At 35.4% G+C, this 22,129-nt stretch overlaps 1 protein-coding gene across 1 annotated transcript in view; it reads right to left on the reverse strand.

Annotated features, from left to right (window-relative positions):
• Positions 1-22,129, reverse strand: part of LOC101034299 (transient receptor potential cation channel subfamily A member 1) — a 50,323-nt gene that overhangs the window by 23,954 nt on the left and 4,240 nt on the right. The window contains exons 3-16 of the mRNA XM_003942617.4: positions 21,736-21,911; positions 18,026-18,133; positions 15,786-15,894; positions 15,143-15,288; positions 14,018-14,154; positions 11,694-11,742; positions 10,025-10,124; positions 9,263-9,363; positions 8,083-8,252; positions 7,833-7,997; positions 6,154-6,268; positions 5,005-5,171; positions 2,853-2,946; positions 40-99 (exon numbers count right to left, since the gene is read on the reverse strand). Coding sequence (XP_003942666.1) covers positions 40-99; positions 2,853-2,946; positions 5,005-5,171; positions 6,154-6,268; positions 7,833-7,997; positions 8,083-8,252; positions 9,263-9,363; positions 10,025-10,124; positions 11,694-11,742; positions 14,018-14,154; positions 15,143-15,288; positions 15,786-15,894; positions 18,026-18,133; positions 21,736-21,911 — 1,697 coding nt within the window. The remainder of the gene's footprint in view (positions 1-39; positions 100-2,852; positions 2,947-5,004; positions 5,172-6,153; positions 6,269-7,832; positions 7,998-8,082; positions 8,253-9,262; positions 9,364-10,024; positions 10,125-11,693; positions 11,743-14,017; positions 14,155-15,142; positions 15,289-15,785; positions 15,895-18,025; positions 18,134-21,735; positions 21,912-22,129) is intronic.

Raw genomic sequence — 22,129 nt, forward strand, 5'->3', positions numbered from 1 at the left:
CTAAACAAATTTCAAATTATGATGATAAAATGAACTTACATAGTAGTCTCTGCAGGACTTGTCCTCTGTGGAAGGCAACATGCAGAAATCTAAAAGTACCTTTGAAACAGAAAATCTAGGTAAGATACTGGGCAGTACACTAGATATTAGGAAGGATTTTATCCTATTTCTAAAATAACACACAAGACACATTTCCTTTCCTTGGCTTCTTGCATCTCAAGAGTAAATTATAATATATGTCATTCAGAAACAAAGTTTAAAATACAAAATGTTACAAATACCTCTGCGTGCCTCAGAAATACCAAGTGATTCAGACAAATACATGTGCTTGAGAATAAAATTGCATATACTAAAATCTGGGTAAGAGATATTCTACTAATTGTGCCTAAGATTTGATGTCTTCCTGGGCTTAGAGGATATATAGACTACAGGTTGAGCAACCCTAATCTGAAAATATGAAATCGAAATACTCGAAAATCCAAAATGTTCTGAGCACTCACATATTGCCACAAGTGGAAAATTCTATACATAAGTACTTAATACAAACTTTGTTTTATGTAGAAATATTATTACAAATTTTATATAAAAATTATTACAAATATTATATAAAATTACCTTCAGACTATGCTTTTAAGGTATCCTTATGATACTCTCTCTCTCTCTCTCTCTCTCCCCTCCACAAACACACACACACACACACACACACACACACACACTTGGGATCAGAAGTGTTTTGGATTTCAGAATATTTGCATACACACACACACACACACACACACACACACACACACACACGCTTCTGATCCCAAGTAGTTGGGGTAAAGCAAAGTCAATCTACTTCCTTTGTTCAGTACCTTACAGTGACAACTTATTGTTCCTAATCAAGATGTTTCATCCTAACAATGGAGTCTTTTATAGTTTAAGTTCTATCTTCTGAATTTCCCCAGTCTGGAGTAATGTGCTTGCTTCCATAACTCATTTGCTAAGCAACATGGAGAGAGTATGTGTTTAGAGAGGGGTGCACAGGATAGTGGGGGATAGATGTTATAATGAGAAATAGATGAAGACCCTCTAGATACTTAACTCAGGGAAAGAACACTTATGGGATCATTAGAGCCACCCCTATGGTGTGTGGGAACAAATGTTTTTGTGGAGCTGCATAAACATTTCAAGACACCCCAAATCCAGTGGTCCAAATTTATGATCCTGAGAAAGAAATACCACTTAGCCAGGATGCTCTCTTGGAACCAGGACTGGACACAATACCTCTTATAGCCCCATCAATGCATCTATGACCTCCTTGGGTATCTGGTGAACCCCACCTGCATAACTCGAGAGTAGAGGGTCAAACTATATCCAGAGGGAATAAATAGGGCCCTGGCTGGTCTCAGGTTTCAAAGGGACTAAGAAAATTACAAGGAAGGCTCTATTGGTGACTGGATGGCAGTACTGGGGGCCACAAAAAGCATCATGAAAAATAAAGACAAGACTAGCTAGTAGTACTGTGCAAGGTAGAAACAGGCAGGTCTGGTTTTTACGGTTTGAAAACTTCGTAGTAATCAACATAAGCAAAATAAAGGATGGGCTGCCTTGGGTGAGGGCTGCGGAGGTTTCAAGAGGAACTTTTCAGAAGTGTTGTGGAAGTAATTCAAATGCATGATGTCAGGCTAAATTAAAACATTTAAGTTCATTTACTTTGTTGAAAAGTTGTCACAGTATGAAAATAAAGTCATTATAGACAATTATCTAGAAAATATAGCCATATAAGGAAGAAATTAAAAACTAATCCTAATTCCATAACAGATCATTCTTATTAACATTTTGGTATAATTTCAACTGTTTATGTTTCCAACATTGTTTTATAATTATAAATAATGTTGTAGGAAGCATTCTGTAAAAATCTGTATCTCTGATTATTCATTAAGACAAACTTTAACAACTGTAATTATCGAATAAGAAAGTTTGAGATTGTTCTCAACCCTGAGCATTTATGTGTCCTTTGATGCATGCAGGCACCTAAAAAGTTACTCTGTATGCCATTTGTATATTAGTCTGGCTCCAATTTTCATTAGGTATCATAAAGAAAAAATGCCCAAAATATTTAGTGCACAATAAGTCTTTGTTCTATAAATAAAAACAGTAAGTGCTAGTAGTACTAATAACCACATAAGCAGTATTAAATCAGTAGGAGGTATATTACGTATGAACCATTATCCTTAGAACTTTATATATTTACCCCCATTTTTGTAATTGCTTTGTAAGATCAGTATCAGCATCATTATTTTAGAAATAAAGAAAATGGAAAATAATGCTCAAAGAAGTGAAATGACTTGCCTAAAACAACACAGCAAAAGGCAGCACGAGGATTAAATCCCAGGACCTCCAAAAGGTGCCAAATCTGGTCTTTTATTCCCTGTGTCACTATATCTTACTGCCTCCTGGTATATCTTACTTTCCTCCTTAAGGAAAGCAGGAAAGCATCCTGATTTCAAATATTAGCAATTCATGCAAATTTGAAACAACAATAGCATGCATGCCAAGCAAAACATATATGAAGATTTTATTCAGCCAGCAAACACCAGTTCCTAGTCTCTGTTATAGGTGTAGATTGTTTAAATAAAAAATTTATCATATTATCCTGTATTACACATGATAACTAGTAGGATTCTTTAATCCAAGAAGGCCTTCTTTAAATAGTTATCATCTAACTTCCCTTATAGCCTATGGAAAATGAGAAGCTTTATTTAAAGATGGAAATTATTATTATTATTAGGTTGTGATTACAACAATAAATCCTCATATCATATATGCCAGGCATAAACACAGGAAGAATTTTGCTTTAGAGAGTTTACCTTCATGCATTCAGGGAGGTATTCTATCATTTCCGTAATTGGACATTTATTGCCTGGAGAATTATGACTAAAAACCTTAAGACATTCATCCCATCTGTAAAAAATAAATAAGTAAGATAATCACAGGTCATCCTTCTGTTCTGTACAACAGCTAAAACTCAAGATTATTTCTTTAGGAGAAACCTAAACTTAAGCTTATTAATGAACTGCAATGCTTACCCTTGGTTTCAATGCAACCAACATGTAAATCAAGATCAACTCAGTAAAATGGATTCTTGTCCATTATTGGACATTAGGAATGTGGACAAATTTCAGGATGGCTGTTATAATCATTGTTCTGTCTCTTTATCTAAATGCCATTCAAAGAAGCTAGGACTATATCTTCTTTTTCTCCTGAAGGCATGAAATGGTAAGTACTTATAGAGCTGACCACATTGGGTAGAGATTCCACATTCACATACCTACACCATCAGTGTAATACTGGGCCCAAATTTAATAACTAATACATGTGTACATGCTGTATTGAGTTAAACTACAAACTAACACCTGTAAAGTACATTGATAAGCATAGCCTCTGCCAGAACATTCCAATTTTGCACATTTTCTTCATCACCATCCAATTGAACATGGTAAGAAGGTGCTTACCATACCAAAGAGGAACTAAATCTATGGCAGGAGGCAAAGAAGAACCCATTCATCTTCTAGATTCTATCTAATTTTCTGTTACACTCTATCAATAAAGTCCATCTAGTATATCTACATTATCAAAAGAAAAGTTTGGGTTGAACACTTTTATTAAAATGTGCTTTAAAGGGATGATTAGTAGGAGATGTTTTTAGACTGCTCATGCTCAAAAACACACTGACTTGATTGGCCTTGAATATGAGATTGTTCACTCTGTGTCCACAACTAGGTGACACTGGGCCCTTGTGCTTATCTATCTGTGATTATTATAGAAAGTGATATTATAAAGTTATTATGAGAAGCAAGAAAAACTATCCTCTAACTTCATCATTAAAATTCCTTGGAGTATGGTTTAGAAACCATAAAGATTACGTGTTAAGAGACATCCCATTATAGGACACTGATAACCACGTGTATTTACTTTGGGGAATATTTTGACCAGCATCCAGTTTTAGGGTTTCTATTGGCATCTGTCAGGCAAGTTCAGGGAGGGCAGTGCAAAGTTTGCTTGACAATAACATGGTTCCAGACACTACACACGCCTGAACCCCTGGAGACTGACAAGAGTACTGTGAAGCTTGGTTTTATGTACTCATATTTTATTTTTTAAAGAAATATAAACTGGGCTGAGCATGGTGGCTCATGCCTGCAGTCCCAGCATTTTGGGAGGCCAAGGCAAGTGGATAACCTGAGGTCAGGAGTTTGAGACCAGCCTGACCAATATGGTGAAACCTCATCTAAAAAAAAGAAAAAGAAAAAGAAAAGAAATATAAACTGAAGATCAGAGAGGTGCCTGTTGTCATCCAAAAAATTTATTTATAAATTTAGGTTGACATTTAAAAATAAGTAAAGGACTACAATTGGTTTGTAATACAAAGGATAAATGCTTCAGGGGATAGCTACCATTCTTCATGATGTGATTATTATGCATTTCATGCCTGCATCAAAACATCTCATGTACCTGATGAATATACACACCTACTATTTGCCCACACTAATTAAAAATAAAAAGGACTGGGCACAGTGGCTCATGTCTATAATGCCAGCACTTTGGGAGGCCGAGGTGGGAAAATAACTTGAGCTCAGGAGTTCAAGGCCAGCCTGACTAACATGGGGAAAGCCAGTCTCAACTAAAAATACAAAAATTAGCTGGGCATGGTGGCTCAGCTACTTGGGAGGCTGAGACACAAGAACTGCTGAAGCCGGGGAGGTGGAGGTTGCACTGAGCAGAGATCACGACACTGCACTCCAGCCTGCAAGTGACAGAGCTAGACCTTGTCTCAAAAAAAAAAAAAAAAAAAAAAAAGCTAAAAATTAAAAACTTTTTGAAAAGTAATGTGAACAACTGATATTTCAAAATTTTGATTAATGGCTGAAACTCATTTCTTTTCTCTTATTTTCTCTTAGACTTCGAATCATCCCCGACACCAGAGAACACGTAATGACAGTGGGCAGGAAGACAGTGTACCTTTTGCTCCTGATGGCCGTAAGAACCACCTCCTTCCTCTTATTGTGAAGTGCAAGGTGCAAAAAGGAGGCCTGCTGCTTGTTCAGGACTATGTCAGCGTTGTGGCTCAGAAGAAGGGCAACGGCTTTGGCGTGGCCTTCCCTTGCAGCAAAGTGAAGCGCAGTGTTCTTTTGAAGAAAAACAGACACAGAAGATGTGATGACAATGCCTAATCTGCCTTGTTTCACTGCTAAACTGCTTAAAAAATCTTAGCAACACTAACTATTTAATAGCAAAATACGTAGCATTTAAAACTGGTGTTCAGAATCAAGCTTCAAAATAATGAATTTATAGTGAGTGTGCAGGAGTGGGAAGTGTGTGTGTGTGTGTGTGTGTGTGACAGAGAGAAAGAAAGAGAGGGAGGGAGGGAGGGAGGGAGGGAGAGAGGGAGAGAGAGAGAGAGAGAGAGAGAGAGAGAGAGAGAGAGAGAGAGAGAGAGAGAGAGAATGAATTCCAAGGCATTTGTTTTGTGTTGTTTTTGCAATGGGATGATTCGACAAGGACAAAGGGGCAAGCTTTTCAGGGTAAAGATGTTGGGTTGAACACAGAAGAAAATACTCCTGAGATTGATCATTTGGAGAGCAGTGGCTTATAGACTTGGGGTTTCCTAAGCTTGTAAAAGTTTTTAAAAATCACAGACTGTTAGAAGTTTGCCAGTTTTTAGTTTCCCCCCATAAAGACTTTTTTTTATGAAAAGGCAACAAGAATCTTCTATCTCCATCATTTTATGAACAAATATGTATTTCAATAGTTTCTCCCAAAGAAGGAAGGACATAGTTGCACAATAAAGGGCAGCATTTCAAATCAATGTACTTCAAAACAACACTTATTTTAATGAAAACTCACTCATGCCTTCATTTATCTGGGCCTAACAGAGAGTAAAACTTGACCATCAACTCACAATGGCCTGTGGACCAGCCTTTGTGAGACTAGGGTTTTCCTCAACATTCATTCACCCCTTGACTCATATTTCACCTTAGGAGTCCACGTGCTAAACACCCAACAAAAAGGTACAAGGAAGGTAAAAGGTGTCTAGGAGGGTTTTCTGGCAATACTGGAAGTTTCTGCTATGTCGAAATTTTGGGTAAGTGTGAGGACCACAGTACATACCCCGTCGTCATCCAGGCTATCTGTGCACTTCAAATTAGTATCAAGAATGGCCTTCATGGTCTGAGTGTACCCACCCACGGATGCATGATGCAAGGCCGTCCAGCCATTGTGGTCACTGGTAAAGAGTTAAGAAAAGATGTGTGCATACAGATGACAAGTGGGATGGGATTCTGCTTGGTTCGTTCTAGGTAAATCTGATGACAACAAAATGTATAACTGAGATCTGCCAACTAAATATTTATAAAACATTTGTGATAAATGAGCTAATTTCAAGCTCAGTGATCTTAAATAACTTATTTCTAATGTGATTCACACTACTTTTTATTTAGTGCTTTAAAATATGAAAGTATATAAACATATTACCAAACACTTTGGGGTAGAAGTACACTTAGTGTGTCTGTGTCATACATAATTTTTTCAAAGCTATAATGAACGTATATCCATCAATTAAAATCTTGTTTTACTCTTTCATTGAACATTGTATCAAAAAAAGCCTTTATGAAGTGGTGTTAGTCTTTGTGGTCAATAGTTACTGGTAATAATACTAATAATATAGTACATGGCTATAAGATACTTAGCTTAGTTTTACTTACTATTCTAAGAGTTCGAGTCTGAAATACTTTCCTCTTGTGCTCTCAAAGATGCTTACCCAATTGTTTCTGAAAAGGTTTATCCTTTTTCACAGAAATTCAAGATGTAAAGACAATGAAGACTTGTCATATTAGTTATCCCCTTTTTTGAATTAGAAAAAAATTCCCTACACTATTTAATTTCAGTGCTAGTGAGCAGATGTTTTAGGGTGCAAGAACCATGTTGCTGTTTCAGTTATGATGGAATTAAGCAACAACTGTCTAGTCTGGGTCTAGTGGGTCTCCTTTGCAGGTCAGTTGTTTGGTGTTTCCCCGTAGACCAGAAGAAATTGAGACAACATTCATTTTTGCAGGTATAGCACCAATTTTGCTGGCATTAATAATCTGGTAAGGATATGTGTTTTTGAACGTTAGCCTACTAAGTTCTTTGATACTGCTGTGGTAAAATACCAAATGAAAAACCACTATAAAATGTTTTCAGGATTTTCTTTTTTACCACAGTATCATTTAATTATGCCATATATTTTATTATGCTTCCATATTTTAATTTGGTTTTGTTTCTTGTGCTTGAGTTCATTTAAGTATAATGAAATTCAGAAATGTTTTACTGTCTCCTGTTGTCACTTAAAGGGAGATTTTTATGTCTACCATTCATTGGATTGAATGAAAAGTAGAGTATTTGAACTTACATGTTTTGTGTGTGTGTGTGTGTGTGTGTGTGTGTACATGTACACACACACATACACAACCACAACTTCGTATCTACATAGGAAGATGGCAGCATGATGAGGTAGAATATGAGAAACTATTTCAAAGTTTCTGAGAGAGTCTACACAAAGCCTCCTATTCTGTGATCTTGAACAAGCTTCTTCAACTCTATAAACTTCAAAATCTTTGTCAGCTGGAAAAAATGCTGACTTCCCTTTCAGTATTTTTTGAACTTATATGTGTTTTGATGATAAAATAAAATGGATAAAAGTACTTAGTGAGATGTAAAGTTAGAAAATATAATTAAAAATATAATGAAAAGATAGCCTGAAAATAGCAAATTAAAGAGACTATATAAACACTCCAATCATATATCCTCACCTGAGAAACAATGCACCTTTTTTCAGAAGAAGCTGAACTACTTTTTCATGTCCATTCTTTGCTGCCAGATGGAGAGGAGTCATTCCATGAAGGTCCCCTTCATTAAGAAGCCTCGTATCAGTTATGTCTTGTAGGAGCCTCTGACAGGTATTGATACGCCCATAACTTGGAAAAAATTAGGTTTCATATTTTCAAGGCAAATATTAAAGAGAAAGAAGACATGTTCATACCTTGCTAGACTGACTCCTACCTGGCTGCAAAATGCAGAGGTGACTTTTTATCTTTGCTTTTGGAATGAATGGACACATTAAAGCCAAGAAGGTTATTTACAGAACCAGGGCCCCCCTGTCTACATGCATAATGTAGAGGGGTACACCCATCGTTGTCTTCATCCATTACCAGCTCTTTGATGTGTTGCATCTATAGAAAAAATAATGTTATACAAATAACTCTGCTATTATGCTAATTTGATGGTTTTCAAACTATTCTGTAGGAAAATATTTTTCAACAAGGGACAATATATATTCCTTGGAGCCGAAAACTTAAAAAATCTAAAGGATTCTAGAGTAAAATAAATTTGAATGAAGTTGAATGCCCTGTCTCCATGTAATCTACATTACCATATTAAAGGATATGAGAGATCCTGCAAATAGGAAAATGTACTTAACATTTTTTCAAACATATTTGATCATGGGTTCCCTCTGCCCTTCCTCTCATTTCCTCCCACCCCGAAATAACACCCAACAGCTTCATGTTAATATATTCTGTTAGGTAAAACGAATTGAATGTTAACATTAGGTTTACTTTATCTTTTATATGTATGGCAAATAAAAAATGAATGATAAATGAGTATCCTAAGCCTATCAATTAACATTCTGCTTTTTAAATGTTCAAATACATATGTATTTTTGATTCTTTATTAAAGACTGTGACAATACTGAACTTTATTTATGATAAAAATATGGTATATTTCATATGCACGTGATAGTCATTCAGTAAGTATTAGCTGGTGAATATAAATACAGAAACAATGCTTTCAACCTCTCCTCAGCAAATCAAGTATGCTAGTAATTTTTCTTAATTGATAGTGGAGTATTGATAATTGATTCTCATACTTGACATTTCCACTGATAATGCAAATCATAATGGTCAAAGAATGAAGAAAATCAAACTAATTAGGAATGTATCTTTATCATACATTACTGTATATGAAATCCCTTTGTAAGATAAAAAGCTCAATCTCAGTAAAATTATCATCTTCACCACCACCACCACCATCACTGATGTAACTATTCAAATATGTCATCTTTATTTTAAAACATTTTAAAAATTCCAGAATCAGTTTACATAATAACAAAATTTATAAACAAAATTAGTTTATTTCCTATTGAACCCAACTCAGTTAATGGAAATCCATAGATATACATTACCTGCATAAATTCAGGTCGCAGATTTTTTAATCCATAAGGGTGCTGTACAGTTAAGTGCAAAAAATTACGTCCAAAATTATCTTTTACATTTACTTGGGCACCTAAAAAAAATCACTATGTAAATATAAATTCTATTCATTTATTTAAAGCATTGTTTATGTGGATTACCAAAAAAATTTTGACTTAAAACATTGTTGACCTTTAGTTTACAGGAAATTGTGTTTAGACGAGAAAACTAAACATATTTAAAAATGAGTTTACCTTACTCTGTGTCTGTGTGTGTCAGTGATACAGAAAATATGTGATACATTAGTACACAAGGCCTTACCTTTTAAAGCATAAAATATAAATATAGACACATTAGAGATAAAGAAAGAAGAGGATAGCAGAGAACAACACCTCGCTTCTTTCTTATCAGAGGCCCAGGTTAGAATCTAAAACGGGGATAGTTATAGTACCTACATCACATAGGACTGATACATTGAAAGGTTGATTAAAAATGTTCAGCAAATGCCTGGGGCATAACAATTGCTTTATAAATGTTATCTACTATTGTTCTGAAATTATCTTTTCAAAAATTTCTCCCTTACTGGACTAAAAATTATTCTAGACATGAAAAGTGTTCTGCTTATCTTTGTATTCACAGCACCTGGCCCAGGGCCTGGCACACAATAGATGGTGGCAGACAATGAATGTTCATTTGGTACACAATGAATGTTCATCTAACCAAATTGAGCAGTACTCCCAAAGACCTCTTAGTACCTTTAGAGAGTAGCAAATTTACAATGTTCCAAGATGCAGAAGCAGTTGCTAATATAAGTGGAGAGCGTCCTTCAGAATCGATGCTATTAACATCTGCCCCCTAAAAATCAAACAAGTCATTCAACAAAGAGTTTATAAACAGATAATTCAGCATATATTGAAATCTCTAAATAATGGTAATTCACTGATATAGAGTGTCTATATTATGGCTAGCACCAATGCATGTGGCTAACTATAGAATGATTTGAAATTTTTCCATAATTCATATGTTGTATCAACAGAAATCAAAGACTTCTTTTATAATTTCAACAAGAAATTATTATCATATATTAGGCTTTTTACAGACACCTGGTAATAGCTCTAGTTACTACTTGAATCATAAAAATAATATCCTTTTACTTAGATCAATTGTTTAGTTTCCATTGTAAGAAATAATTTTTAAAGTCTACAATTTTAAAAGCCTTCCAAATTCACTGCACATATGATTTAAGAAACAGTCACAAAAAACCATTTGCTTGTTTTACAAAATCCTATTTTATCTGAAATAGAAGAACTGAAATAATTGAATTGAAATCACTTAAATCCTAAAGTAAAATTTTAACCAAACATTATTTAAGAAAATTTATATTTAAAAATCACATTAAATATATATTTTTTAAATGAATAAGTCAATGTTAACCATTATGTATTATAATATTTGATATGACAAGAAATCAAAGTCCTTTTAAAATTTCATGGAAATAATTCTATATTTTAGATAGGGTGATAAAAGTAGCTTAAAATCTAAATGTGAATAATTTCTTTATTCTTTTGGGGGAATCACTGAATATAGACGACAATGGGAACAGCATCCCCTGGCAAGCTCCATGGTGGTCGGTGAGGCTCTGCCACAGTTCTCTTGTCTGGTGAAGAAATGGCAGCCTTTGCAGGAAACCATGCATACTATGGTTTATGGTTTATGGCATATAATGGAATATATAGTTTATGGAATATAATGAGTCTCCCCAGTATTCATCTATGTAATTATCATAATTTCAACAGTTCTCATTGACAATACACACATGTTCAACACTAAAAATGGAAATCCATCATTGCTGATACAGTGTGGCTTAAATAATGTTCATTCATGTAAAGGGCTTATTAAAATTCAACTCAAAGCTGACCGATTTCACTTCCCAGAGTAAAAAAGATCTCATGCTTCATAGTTTCACTTATAATAAATCTTTGACAATTCCTCAGTTTTTAAAGTTGGTACTGAGGTAGCTGGGATAGGAGCTTCCCCAGTGCTGCCTGTCCTGCCTCCATCTTAAAGCCACCAGGGCTGAAGAAGGGTCACAGCCCAAGCCCACACTCCCTTAGGATCCTGTTACAGGTCACAGGAACAGCTTTCCTTCCAATGCACCTGCAAATTTCCTGCTCTAAAACCACTGATATGGATATCCAAAAGTACGCTTTGACGCTTCTGACTTCACAGTAATGTTTGGCTGTTAGGTATTCATATACAATATACTCTACTTCCAAGTGTGTCAATAATCTTTTTGTACACTGTTTTTGCTAATAAGCAAGAAATTAAAATTTGATTCATTTTTGAAAATCCATTATTATGTAATTATATGATTTCTTCAACTATAAATAGTAATAAAAATAAACCAGTAAATGGAATAGTTACCACTGAAATTAAATAGTCTGCTAGTTCATGGTGATCAAATAATGAAGCTCTGAAAAAAAACACAAAATCATAAATATTATAATTAAAGTATTATTGATGTCAATATAGATGTATTTAATAAAGCTACTATATTCGAAAAGTGAATTTAACCAATTATAGAATAACATGATAGAATGTTAGAGAATTAGTAAGCTTTTAAAATTTGTAATTTGATTCTGATTTAGGGTAGCATTTTCAAAGTAATAATAATAGGGAAACACCAAATACATCACAATATTTTCTTCCTCATCCTTTAGTAAACCTATTTTCTCCTATAAAATCACCATGAAGACGTTATGAAGTGAGTAGTAACATTTGTCCCAAGATAGAAAAGACAAGGGAATCCCTGGTATTGCTATTATCTTGGGGAACAGCAACAGCTACATGTAAGGTGTGCCTCAAATTCGTCTGCAGGGTTCAAAACCTCCTCTTTGAGGGACTCCTCTTTGGCAAAGGTTAAAAGGCAATGTTGGCTTTTCTGAGTTTTTATGAAGCCAAAAATAATTACGGAAAGAACTGAAACATTTTGGTATCATCTCACGGGCAGTCATAAGGATAACATTAATTACAAAGCAAGTAAAAATTTCAATCTATATTAAAGCACCACCATAACAAATGTCAATACTAATGATTAAAAGCTTTGTGTTTCCCATCACAAATCTCATTTCTTTTCTTCAAGCTATTCTTGGCCTTTTATACATAAATTTCAGAATTGGTTTGCTGATTTTCACCCTGAATTGACCAGAGGTTGCATTACATTTAAAATACGTTAATTATATTTAGTAATTTTAGGGAACAAATTCTAACATAAGGCCCCATTTTCCTAAGACAATTTCTTGTTATGCATATTAATATACTAAGACTGTGTTCTAAAGATACATTTGAATAATAATCAAATCATTGGGTTTGGAAATTGGTGACACATTGGAATCAATTTTTTTTCTTTAACTCCTGAGACTCATCCCAAAGATTTTGATATATTCTAGGTTATCAATTGGCACTGGGATTTTATAAGCTGCCCACATGATTCTAACATGCAACAGTTTGAGAATCTCCGGTCTAGAGGTTAGTCTACCTACTACTGAGTTTTCATTTTATTTTAATGACTCCTTTTTAACTTCTTTTTTACCAAATCACTTTTTTATCACCAATACTGGATTCATATATGACAATCTGTTTTTCACAATCTTATGTTATCTTCATATATTTAGTTTTACATAACTGATTATTCCTTCCTTTAAATTTTAAGGTCTCAAATATCTTTATTTTAAAATTCTTTTTGGAATGACCTATTATTTCTATTTTCTTGGAAATAAATTGGCCTTTTGTTAATTTCATAGTTTTTTGTTACTTTCATGCTGTAAAATTTTACTTTGCAAATTCATCCTAAGTGGGAGTTCCATTCTATTCAAACATATCCTATTGTGCCTCGTGGTTTTGCTAGTGTGTACATTTATTAGAAACAGATCTTGTATTGGTAGCTAGAGTTTCTTTTTTTCTAAGAGATATTGTAGATTTCCAGGTCTGGTTGCTTATTAAAAATGTATCGGGCTCTGACTCTCTCTCTCTTTCTCTCTCTCTCTCTCTCTCTCTCTGTGTGTCTTTGTGTGTGTGTGTGCGCGCGCGTGTGTGTGTAAGAGACCAAGAGAGTGAAGGCTCACTTCAGACACCTCTTTCACTCACATGGGTACCATCTGGTACTTGTCTTTCCACAAGAATTGAATTTCCAGTCTACACTGCTTGTTTTCTGTCCCAGAACCTAGTAAGCCTATGTTTTAATACACTTTGCTTGATGTATATTTCTGTTAAACTTCAAATCAACTGGTTATTGTTTTGGCAACTTGGTTATAATTTCCTGAAACTATATCCTTTGAAATCATTTATCTATAATTTGGGGATTAGCAGAAGGATTAGTGTGGGAAAGGTGAAATAAACATATGTATCTGCTCCATTTTTGTCACTAAAAATGGGGGTAAAATAAATATGAGAAATTGGAACAGATTAGAAATGGCTTGGAAGACCTTGTATGTAGACATCTTTAGCATACAGAAAATTAATCTTGAGGCTATATCCACTGGACTTGAATCAGAAAACACCCCAGGTGACTTTATTCTGTGAAATTTCTTTAAGATTCTATTCTTATTCCCAAGGGACATACGAGATTCCAGCTGATCCACAGGATCTTTGTTATCTTTGCTTTGTTCTTTTGAACCACAAAATCTTTCCTGGCATTAGGAAAATGAAGACAAAAAATCTGTATACAGAATGACAGATAGGAAACTTGCCTGTGAAGCATGGTCTCACCACTTCCATTGGTTGTATTAACAATATCCATGCCACCAGAATAGGACGATATCATCAATTTAACAATCTCAGTGGCTCCCTGGGTGGCAGCAAAATGAAGGGCTGTGCACCTCCCCTTCTGTAAAGGGTTTTAATACTAGAATCAATGTTTAAATCTCAATGTAAGAATATAATTTATATTGAGCTGTGAGCTTTTTCTTCCCAGGTTCATAAAATCAAGGAGTATCAATCAAACTGATCACCATTAATCCTCTGAATTGTGGCAGAAACTTCTTGATTTTATGGACCTGCAAAGACAAGCATCCATATCCAGATTGTAGCTGACAATTGAGCTTCCTTCTAATGTAACAACTCTTGGCATATACTTCCTCCATCTTTGTCTGGGTGCCATTCTTTCCCCCAGGAACATGAGAACAGTGTCTCATTCATTGCTGTAAGTATATGAGGTGACTTCAGACTCCATACCACCCAAGGCAGCTCTTCATTTCCATATTGAAGGGACTTAGGATCAGTGTTCAGAAGCCACATTAGATTAATAACCAATCTTCTCTTCCTCCAGAAAACACAGGCATTTACAATATCCTGGAGAGGAGCTTGTTGCCACCCAAAACTCAGACATTGAAGGAAAAAGGGTCAAAACTCTCCACTTTTGGTAAGAGAAGCGTGGCATAAGGATGGATCCCAAACACAGTCAACACTTTCACATACCTATCCTTAGAAATTAGTTAAGTGATCCTTAGTTTAAAAAATGATAGCTCTTCTGAGTAGAACTAAAACCAAATACATTCATAGTTGGGCTTTAATGTTCCTGGCTGAACGTTATCATCTTCTGAGGGTAGGCTTTAACTGATTTAATGGCAATGGCACTAGATATATATTCTTTATTCTGTCTGTATTTGTGTCTGCAATTGTTTTGGGGAGCTCTCAAAATTCTTTACATAGATTGAAACTTGGGGTATTTTCTTGTTCTGCTTCTTTATAAGCAGAAGGATATAATATTTCTTGTATGTATTTCAATTGAAATTAACTGTAAAAGAGCTGTAAAGCATTTTATATGGTTATGACAATTCTAAGATAAAAGTGTCATAGAGAATATGAAGACTTACCTCCGCTAGGTCTATTTGTGCACCATTGTCCAGGCACATTTTAATTATTTCCAAGTCACCATTTTGCACAGCCAGGTGGAGAGCACTGGCTTTCCCATTATTCACAAAGTTGATCTGCAACTGTCTACTGTACCCAAGCTCTTCACCTTTAGAAGAAAATAACATTCAACATAACAAATATATAAAATGAACAATAGGGAGGTTTTTTATTAGAAAAAAAAAAAAGAAAGGGCACTGAGACACATAAAAGCTTGGGTTTAATTCTGTTAAATATTTTTCAAATTAGCCTGGGTGTGGCGGCTCACACCTGTAATATCAGTACTATAGGAGGCAGTGGTGGCTGGATCATGAGGTCAGGAGATTGAGATCATTCTGGCTAACACAGTGAAACCTCATCTCTACTAAAAATACAAAAATTAGCCAGCGTGGTAGCACATGCTTATAGTTCTAGCTACTCAGGAGGCTGAGGCAGGAGAATCACTTGAACCCAGGAGGCGGAGGTTGCAGTAAGCCGAGATCGCACCACTGCACTCCAGCCTGGGCAACAGAGCAAGACTCCATCTGAAAAAAAAAAAATCAAATGAATAGCATCCACCAGAATAGACTTATTTCTAGTATATAACATGGAAAAGCCTCTACTCACCAAACCTTAATAGTATTTCCATGCATTCTTTGGAACCTGAAAATGCAGCCTGGTGAATAGGAAAACATCCCCATTTATTTGATTTACATGGCTTAGCTCCTTTGGTAAGCTGGAAGAAAAGCATAGAATGAAAAATGACACCAGTTAAACCCCAAATCACAAGGGTGTATGAGAATTGACGTGCCTCTCCCATATCATTTTACTATTGTATGTCTATGTAAAAGTACATAGAGAGCTTCATATGGGATAAAATCTAGGCAAGAAGGTAATTTTGAAGTAGGCTAAGATTCTGAAATACAGACATTTTATATTTTCCAAAGAAGTAACAATGTAAACACAACAATATCAATCTTGATACCCCAGCAAATAAAGTCAACACATTTTTTCAATGGGATGGATGAGATTTTTATAGGCACTATCATTACTTCTATAACCATTTTCAGTTTCTGATGCAAATAAAGGGATAATATTTCTCAGATTATTTCCTTTATGCAAAATTAATAAATGAATGTGCCACTACTCTTATTAAACCATGATAATCAAATATTTTCACTAATGAAGTTTCTTAACTATAAAGATGTTAGAAGAACTGAATGTTATTTACCTTTTTATCTGATCCAATCATTTTAAACTACCATTTTCCGTAAATCATTAGCCTTTGGTTTTAAATATATCTAATTACTATAAAAAATTATTTTGAAAAAGTAGAGGCCGGGCACGGTGGCTCACGCCTATAATCCCAGCACTTTGGGAGGTGAAGTCGGGTGGATCATGAGGTCAAGAAATCGAGAACATCCTGGTCAACGTGGTGAAACCACGTCTCTACTAAAAATACAAAAATTAGCTGGGCATGGTGGCGCAGCCTGTAGTCCCAGCTACTCGGGAGGCTGATGTAGGAAAATTGCTTGAACCCAGGAGATGGAGGTTGCAGTGAGCCGAGATAATGCCATTGCACTCCAGCCTGGGTAACGAGCGAAAACTCCGTCTCAAAAAAAAAAGAAAAAGAAAAAGTAGAAAAGTGTAAAGCAGCCAATACTACCTGTAATCTCAGCTTTTAGAGACAGTATCAGTTTACTTTATATGTAATCATGCAGAAATTACATATATAGAGAGTCCAGAAATTGAAAATGTACTTTATAAAATCATATTATTTAAGAATATTGATAAGTAAAAGCTTTTTTGAACAATGTTGTCATATAGTATACACATAAATTAAATTTGCAAGGAAGCCAGACTTTTAAAAATATTGTTTTTTATAGTATTTTCAACAATACTATTTCTTTATTCCAATTTTCTTTTGGTTAATTTAAATTTGGTTAATTTAATTTTCCTAAATTCTTGGTTTGAGTGTTCGTTAATTTATTATTCTCTTTGTCATTTATTTTCTTTGTGGTCCAATCATGACAGCTTAAAGGATGTAACCTGTCTCTAAGTCTATCTAGTAAAGGTGCTAAAACATATTTGTATGGCACATTTAAACATCAGGCAAATATTTTTAAATTATTTAATTTTATTTTCTTACTCTCTGGGATGGTGAAGACCCTGGCCTGAATAACATGAAAGTGATTAAGGGATACTTGAAAAAAGGCAGCTTGCTGGGATTCTAACAGCACACTCAGAACACTGCCAGAAGCAGGAGGAAGTCATGTAGACAGGCATCTCCATCGCCTCACTGGACCATGCCAGGAAGCCTCACCAGAGACAAGGCTGGCTCTACTCTCAGGCATGCAGCTAAGAACCTTTGTCATTATATCACGCAGGGCTCCGTTTCTGAGAACATATGGCAATAATTTCTTCATGTCTTGGGAGCTGTGTTTTCTTTGCCTTTTCTTTTGTGGGCCCAGTAAGTCTGCAACTGACTATATTCATCTTTCCTTTGACTATTCAGAAGCTCAGAATCATACGTACAATCCATCTTTATAAGATCCAGGCCATGCACTTTGTATTTTACATTCTATCCTGACCACCAGCTTCATCTCAATTTTTCCTGGCTATATTTTCTTTTCACTTTGATTTTCTCATAATTTTCTTTACTGCTTTACTATTAATCTTCTATAAGCAATCTCAGATCCACTTAAGGAGCGACTACATACACAAAAATACACAGAACAACTTTTTTCTGACTTGGTTTTTATATTTTACATTTTTCTAGGGAGAAAAGCGCTTTTGTAAACAATAATAATTCATATTGTGTTCATGAAAAGATAAAGAAAGCAGAAAGACATGACTAATATACAAACCAAAATTTCCAGTGCTTCACTATTATTTTTGATGCATGCAATTATCACAGCTGTGTTTCCATTTTCTCCTTCCAAATTAACATTAGTACTTCTATGCTCAAGCAAGACCTACACAAAAAGGGAGAATCATTATGAAAATTTTTGCAGATTTCCAAATAAGGTACTTGTCGTCTTTCACTAGATTTTCAGTTCTCAAATGCCAGAGACCATGTCTGTTTATCTTTTATTCATCCTTCTCTCACACAACCTGGCACAAAATCTTGCACATTGTGGGTACTAATTAATTTCTCCATTGGATGAAATAATCATGATTTCAGTGTTACAATAATTCAGGCAATACTGATTCTGGAATTGTAAATAAAATAAGAATGATAGATACTAGTTATCATAGTTTCACTTAATATTTCTGACTTGTATTAAGTAGAGTTACGTTAACTACTATTTTCAGGAAAATAAATTTGTGGAGCCGTTTAAAATGGGTTCATGATGGAAGGAGGAGAGAGGCAGAGAAGAAGGAAGAAAGTAAAAGAGAAAGAAGGAGGGAGAGAGAAGGGCAAAAGGGGATTTTTTTTTCTTCTAGTTATATTTCTTTTACCTGGATGACAAGAATCTTGGGAAATGTCAGTGGAAACTCTATTCTCTTTAATAAAGAAAAGTTTTGTAAATGGTGTAACTCATTTAATTCATATTTGGTCTGGAATGGAAACTTTCTCTACAATGTAAGAAATTAGCGTCCTGAAAAAATGGTCAAGTAATTTTTTGATGGAATTTCACTGAAGAGCTGTTACCTCCTCACCTGGTTGACTGCCCAATGATTATTACCCAAGAGTCTATAGATCTTTGACTAGTCTTTCTTTTATATTCAATGTAACAAAATTATCTCATATAAATGTCTTATCAAATCTTTGAATTGGCCTCCTAGAGGCTTTTCCACTTGCAGAAAGACTATGATAAATGATGACATATCCTTATAATTAAATAATGTTACAAGAATGTATTAAATAATGTTTCTTAAAAACCTTGACTTCTTTAAAAAAAAAAAAGTATACAACATCCTATCAGAACATCTTGTTAACAAAGCATGCCCTATGTGAGTGTCAGCAAATGAATTAGGTTTACTAATTAGCTGTGCTGGTAAAAGAAAATTAAATTCAGAGTTTAGTACATAACAATATGTGGAGAAATGATTGATGGATTAAGGCAAATGAGAACATAAGATTCCTTCTATGGAATTCAGGCACCATCACATTCTGTTTTTAGGAATCTCTAGATTCACATGAAAAATAACCTACCAAAGTCTACATGAAGGTATTTTTCTCTCTTTTTTTCCTTAGAATCATAGATCATAAATTTGTAGCATTTACTGGGCCATTATTGTACGACCAAAAGCATAATCTGTGAAAAAGCTGTGTTAAGTTATATGTGGCAGGGATCCCAGAGAGAACAACTAAGCTGTGCACCTATTTCAAATGCAGTCATGACTGGGCAAGTCTGGAAGGTTCAGAGGTGAGCTCTCTGCAGGGCCCTTTGATGAGAATCTGGAAAGTCTCATGGAGGGGTGAAACAACTGGATACTTTGAAGTGAAGCCCAAAGGACTAGGGCCTGCAGGGCACTGAGCAACAAAACCACCTCCTAATCCCCAGGCCAGGGTGTCCCAGGGAATATTATGCCATAACAATATCCCATAGGTTATTTGTTCAAACACTTGAAGTGATGTACAGATGACAATTTTCTTTTAACTTTACAACCATTATAGGCAGTGGATGGAAAGTTTGGGGGAAAGCTAGTGGAGCAGCCAATGGAGGAGCCTCTAAACTGATAGAGGCTGGGTGGATACAGGCCGGACCACGGGCATAACTGAGAGAGGCAGGTGGAGAGAACTGCTGTTTGCAAGCATGAGCGGAGATACTCCAAAACACCTTCTCTTCCTTCTATTCCTGTCATTTCCGCTGAAACAGAGTCATCTGAAAATAGTTCAGACATAGTTGTGGCTGGTAAGACCAAGCAAGTCTTACCAGCCACAATAGTCCATTTTACTTAGAACTCTACTTTTCTGCTTGTTCCGGTGTCACCAGGAAAATTTGTTTTATGTCCACCACCAAGTTTATGACTCAGTTAGGATCTCTATTTTCTATTTCTATGTGATACTACCTTTCTGTATTTGTTGGTCTGGGGATTTCTGCTTTCTAATTAACAATAGGCTTTCAACAGTTACCTGCCTTCGAATTCCAAACCACACTTTCAGAGCCATTATTAAGTTAATAGGCATTTGTTCTTGAAAAGATCCTTCCAAGGGAGCACAGAGCTCCGTGAAGAAATATGTGACATCTCTGGGAAAATTTCCTGTAGTCATTAGTGGCCCAACCCAGATGATATAGAAACAGCACTAGGATCATGAATAATGCAGATTTAAAAAAAAAAAAAAAAAAAAAAAACAGCTTGTTGCCACAGGACTTTCTAGTAACCTCTTCAGGGAGCCACCCTGACTTATCTCATAGGTAATGAGACTTCAGCTCCCCTCTTCTCAGACAGAGCTCCCATTAACTCATTCATTCATAGTCATATTCAATCACTCATTCACTCATTCAATAGCCATCACTTAACAGCACGTGCTGAGGAATAAGAGATATTTGAATTAGTAAGACACAGCTCCTCCCTCAAGCATAATTAGCCAGTATGGAAGAAAAGCACATAAACATTTGATTCCAGTATCACCTCTTAAGAATTTTAATACAGTCACATATAAGGTACAGTAGGAAAGCAGAAAGTGGTTTCTCTCACACCTTTTATGCCAGACTTAAAGGAGCCAAGGTCTTAGAGGGCTAAGAGAAAGGTTTTGGGTTAAAGAGAGCCTGAAACTCAAGGCTCTCATTGGACATTGTTTCTACCAGAAAGCTTATTGTAAGTTCCAAACAGCCTACCTTATAAATGAGCTTCTGGAACATGATCCCTTTGTAAATTAGATTCTTCATTCTTTAAGCATGTTTGTATTCCAGTGTGTTTGAGAGACTCTGAGATGTAGTTTAAAAATGATGGCCTAATTCTTACCCTTAAGCAATTTTCCAGAGTTTTCTCTATTTCACCAAACTTACTCTTATACCTTGAAAACCAGTAAGATGTTGTTTCCCAGTAGTATCCTTATGTCTTCTGCTAACTAATCTTTCTGACAGGCCACCTATTCTAACAAAAACATCGAATTATAATTATGTTTTCTGTTTTCACTGAGTATCTCATTACCTTCTTCCTTTTAGTCATTAAATCAGTTAGGTAAAAGTGATAAAGCCTGATCTTCATGAAAACATGAAGATCAAAACAAAATTCCTTAGTCTTGCATTTTTACTTGTGATGTGACATTAGGCAAGTTATGCAAATTCTTTTGGCACCTTAGTGAACTCAGCTAGGAAATGAGAATACTAGTAGAATTACTTCATTGTGGGTTTGCTTAGATGAGAATTTGATAAACAAACACACACAAATCTCTTACAAAAATGCTTGGCAAATAAGAACTATTTAATAAAGGCAGAACTAATCATCATCATCATCATCACCATTAGTTGGTGAGAAGTAAAGCAAATGTAATATTTGCATTTTGTTTTCTCTGGAAGCTTAGAAGTTGCTCCTCCTGGCGCAGGCAGAAAGAGCCGGATTTGGGTCCCAGGTCCAATGGGTGCTGCCAGTCAGGCCCATCGGAGCCAGCCAGTAGCCTTACCTTCATCACCTCATTGTGCATGCCCTGCACAGCTATGTGGAGGGGTGCCATCATGTTGAAGTTTCGGAGGTTTGGGTTTGCTCCTCTGCTGAGAAGAAACTTAACACTTTCAATTTGGTTTTCTTCTACAGCACGGTGCAGAGGAGTATTTCCATAATCATCCATTGCATTCAGCACTAGAAAAAGAAACCAAAGTATGGATTAAATTTTGCTTGGACTATATTCAACACCTCTTGAGTGCCAATCCATCTCAAAACTCAGTGCCAAGTGCAGCTGAAATCAGCTGCATCTTCTTTATGGAAACTAAAAACACAGCTTTGGTTCTAATGAAACATTTAATGGGTACCTAGTGGGAACATATAGAAGCATGGCACTGACATTATCAATTGAGTTA

This window comes from Saimiri boliviensis, chromosome 15, assembly GCF_048565385.1.
Source record: "Saimiri boliviensis isolate mSaiBol1 chromosome 15, mSaiBol1.pri, whole genome shotgun sequence".
NCBI lineage: Eukaryota > Metazoa > Chordata > Mammalia > Primates > Cebidae > Saimiri > Saimiri boliviensis.